This window comes from Limulus polyphemus, unplaced genomic scaffold (assembly GCF_000517525.1).
Source record: "Limulus polyphemus unplaced genomic scaffold, Limulus_polyphemus-2.1.2 Scaffold4244, whole genome shotgun sequence".
NCBI lineage: Eukaryota > Metazoa > Arthropoda > Merostomata > Xiphosura > Limulidae > Limulus > Limulus polyphemus.
This window is the reverse complement of record NW_013669854.1, coordinates 59,782-63,717: the sequence shown is the minus strand read 5'-3', so window position 1 is coordinate 63,717 and position 3,936 is coordinate 59,782. Positions and strand designations below refer to the sequence as shown.

The 3,936-nt window shown below is 34.4% G+C and overlaps 1 protein-coding gene across 1 annotated transcript in view; it reads left to right on the top strand.

The window, feature by feature from the left end:
- The window catches only part of LOC106470842 (cat eye syndrome critical region protein 2-like), a 41,154-nt gene extending 38,414 nt beyond the window's left edge, over positions 1-2,740 (top strand). The window contains exon 14 of the mRNA XM_013931412.1: positions 2,722-2,740. Within this exon, the coding sequence (XP_013786866.1) occupies positions 2,722-2,740 (19 nt within the window). The remainder of the gene's footprint in view (positions 1-2,721) is intronic.
- Positions 2,741-3,936: the final 1,196 nt, after the last annotated feature.

The following is a 3,936-nucleotide window of genomic DNA, read 5'->3' as shown; positions in this document are numbered from 1 at the left end:
ATAAGTTAATAATACCTACACTAAACAGTCTTTCATATCACGACATTGAATACATGATTATTTTGATGTAAGGTAAATTATCTTTGGTAAAATGTCGAGGGTATAGTAATTCTATACGTCATAGTATTCTGGGTTTGTTTTTAATTTACATGTGTGTATTGTTGTTTGGTCAAGTTTGTTTGTTTGTTTGTTATTAAGCACAAAGGGATATCTGTGCTCTGCCCACCACGGGTATCGAAACCCGGTTTCTAGTATTGTAAGTCCGCAGACATACCGCTGTTTCACTGGGGGGAGTTTGATCAAGGAGATGTGTAATATGTTACGAGTGTATGGCTTAAAATATGGAATTTTCTCAAAGTTTTAGAACAGTTTGAGCCAGTGTAAAATGAGGTAAGCTAGAGTAAATGTTGACTAATTATTGAGTGAGTGTTAGTCAGTTAATGATTAAACAACATATAGTTTAGTCAGTTTGTTTGATGCTATCAGCCTGTCATTTCAATGCTGCAAATTAGACTAAAATGTATTGAAATTGAAGAAATAAAACATTTGTTGCCTTTAAGTGAACTGGACTGTGCTTCTTCTCTTTACCAAATAATCAGAAAGACCCCCACTCAATAAAAAACCTCTACAACAGTGGTAACAGGAGTGATATCATTTTAGTATAAAAAAAATCAGAATAACCTTCAAAATGATACTTGCTTGAAGCAAGATTGACTATTTGGTGGAAATGATGAAATAATGGAAAGAATATCAAGAAGAAAGAGTCAAAATTAAAAGACGACCAAGATTAAAGAGATAGAAAATAAAAATTAGTTCAGAAGAAAGAGGCTAAATAATTTAAGAAATTGAGAAAATAAATACAGCAAGATAAAAGAAGAAAGAGAGTGTAAAAGGAATCACAAAACAAAAATAAATTTGACTGAAGATAAGATAAATAAAAGCCAAAAGACATCACAGAGTAATTATAATAACAACAATGAAGATGCACAAGAGAACATCAATGAAGTGGAGAAGGATTATATCATCAAGATCAATACAGTGAATCAATTCCAAGATCACTTAGAAATTCAATTGACAATTCAATAATCAAATAAGCCACACATCTCTCTGCATCTCCTTAAGAATTCCAATTTCAAATATCATTAACTATGCCATATGTAATAAAAGTATTCATTAAGTCTACATCTGTTATTACTACTGTTATTCTGTCTGTAACTGCAAGACCTTTTTGGATGACTGCAGCTGCACCTGTACTTCACTGATTTATGGAACTCAGATAACCAATTCAACAACATTGTCTAACTGACAAACCATCATATTGTGATGAAACTGTGGCATGGAAGGCATATCCATGTGAAATGAAAAATTCATTGGCACACAACCAATACATAGATTCCACAGTAGATTATTATATTGTTACGTCTCTGTTTGTTAATTGATTTTCCGTAACTTCGTTCCGACGAAATTTTAACGACACAAGTCTTTACTTAATAAAACTGGTTTATTCTTTCCGAATATAACTTTACCGATACACTCAACTTCAACAATCGCGCTAAAACAAACGGTAATCAATGAACGTCAACAATACTTCTGACTGCAGTTCAATTACTCACTGTCCACACACACATTACATTCCCCTCTTTTATATACCAGCCTACCCTATATCTAGTAATTACTAGAGCATTCGCCAAAGTACATGATAGTTCTAGAAACGTTGCGTCACAGTAGTCACGTGACTCGCTGACGCAACAATATGCAAGTTAGGCTTAAAGAAAGTAATTAGGCGTTTAGAGAAAAATCACCTTTAAAACTATCGTAGTAATTTATTTACTTGGCGACGTTTCGAGCAAACATTCTTTTTCAAGCCAGAAACAAGCTTGTCAGTTAATGACAGTGTTCAAGGCTTGCGCATTTAACTTGTTAAGTGGTGCATTTCTCATAAGTAAGACTACTATGTCGGAGGTACCATTGTCGTCAGGATAATTGAAGTGTTTAGGAACTTCGAAATCAGTGAAGCCTTATCTTACAGATCTAAAGTGTTCATGAAAACGATCACCCAGTCTACAGGCTGTTTCTCCAATATATAGTTTGTGACACGTGCTACACTGAATGCAGTAAATGACGCATTCTGATGTGCATGTGTAATGTCCCTGATGTGGAAAGTGGATAACTAGGGCCGTTTATTGTGGTGGTGTTTGACATTTATGGATAGGTATACCACATTTTTCTTCTCACGTCTTGCGAAACAACCCTCATACATCTCAAAAGCAATAGCTGTCATCATAAGAAAGATGGTCTTAGAAACTGGAAGCAACCCAACCACTAAACTGCAAAGTTTACCATTGCAGTTCCAAAGAAATTTCGTGTCTTTGTGGTATACGATTTATATTATGTTTTTTACTCAATAACATGGATACTCCGGCAACTGTTACACAAATAATGGCCACAATAATAATATTTGATAGGTGCATTTTTATATCTTAAATCCATATCTGAAAACCATTTTTTCCCCATATGGTGTTGTCTCAGTGAAATCGAACCCTAACATTAGGAACTTTCACTATTAAGCATGAGTAGAAAAATCCTCACCATACTTGAGTGCACTGGCAATAAAAGAAAGCGTGTTTTGTTATATAATTTGTAGGTTTGAAATTGATCTCTGTCGAATTTCTTTTTCTATATTTTTTCCATATAACATTTGACCCTCCAATGGCTCAGTAGCATGTCTGATGGCTTATAACTTTAAATACCAAGTTTCATTACCCGTGGAAGACACAACATAGATAGCCCATTGTGAAGCTTTTTTGCTTAATAACAAACAAGGAGTTAAATTGATTTTTCTTTGTGTAGCGGAAACACACAGACAGACGCACACCTTTTGGGGACGATGGTAATGAACAACTTGCATCTTCCTGTAGCTAACAAATAAATTAAAACAAAGAGACGAAACATTGTACACAAATAAATTTATTATCCCACAAATAGCTGTTTCAAAACGTCATATAAAAAAGTATACTTTGCAACATTAATAACACTCCTCCAACGCAGGTAGTTGGTAAACGTTCGATAACTATAAGTTTCTCTCCCTTATCTAGGTAATATACACTTGTTATTAAGGTGTAAATTTATTCATAACGCCTAACCTCAGATAGATCTTAGATGTGTCTATAGGATCTATTTTCGATCTTCTCATTTAAAGACGAAATCAATAAAATGCAGAAATTCATTGTAGTTTATAAATATATTGTTACGTCTCCGTTCGTTAGTTAATTTTCCGTTAAGACTCTTATCGAAGAAACTTTACCGATACAAGTCCTTTCTTAAATAAAACTGGTTTATTCTTTCTGAATATAACTTTGCGATACACTTAATTTCAACAGCCGCGCTATAACAAACTCTATAATTCTCAACGAACGTCTCACGTGCTCAACAATATTCTCTCTCTGCAGTTCAATTACACATTGTTCCGTCACGTTGTGACCGTCTTATATATATACAAGACTAACACATATCTAGTAAACGCTAGAGCATTCATGAAGGAACAGGATACTTCTAGAAAGACGTGGTGTGATACTAGTCACGTGACCTCGCTGACGCATCAATATATTTTAATGTCCTACTTTTAGCCCACTACCAGTTGTCTCCAGCAAAAGACTATAGTACATCGTACATCTTCCACTTTTAATCATATAACGGGTTTTGATATGGAAGGTAACTGTGATATCTATATACTACTAAAATTCTGAGATTATTTGTTTGTTTGTGTGCTTTGTCTGTAATTAAATACAGCATAAACGGCGCACAATAGCACCATATTCGTAATGAAATGAGAACAGAAACAGAATAAAACAACTTTCGGTAAAATCGGGCCACGGGTTACCGAGTTAGCGCCGTTTTTCGGGTCACTTTTCGTACATTCCATTATTATAAAACTTC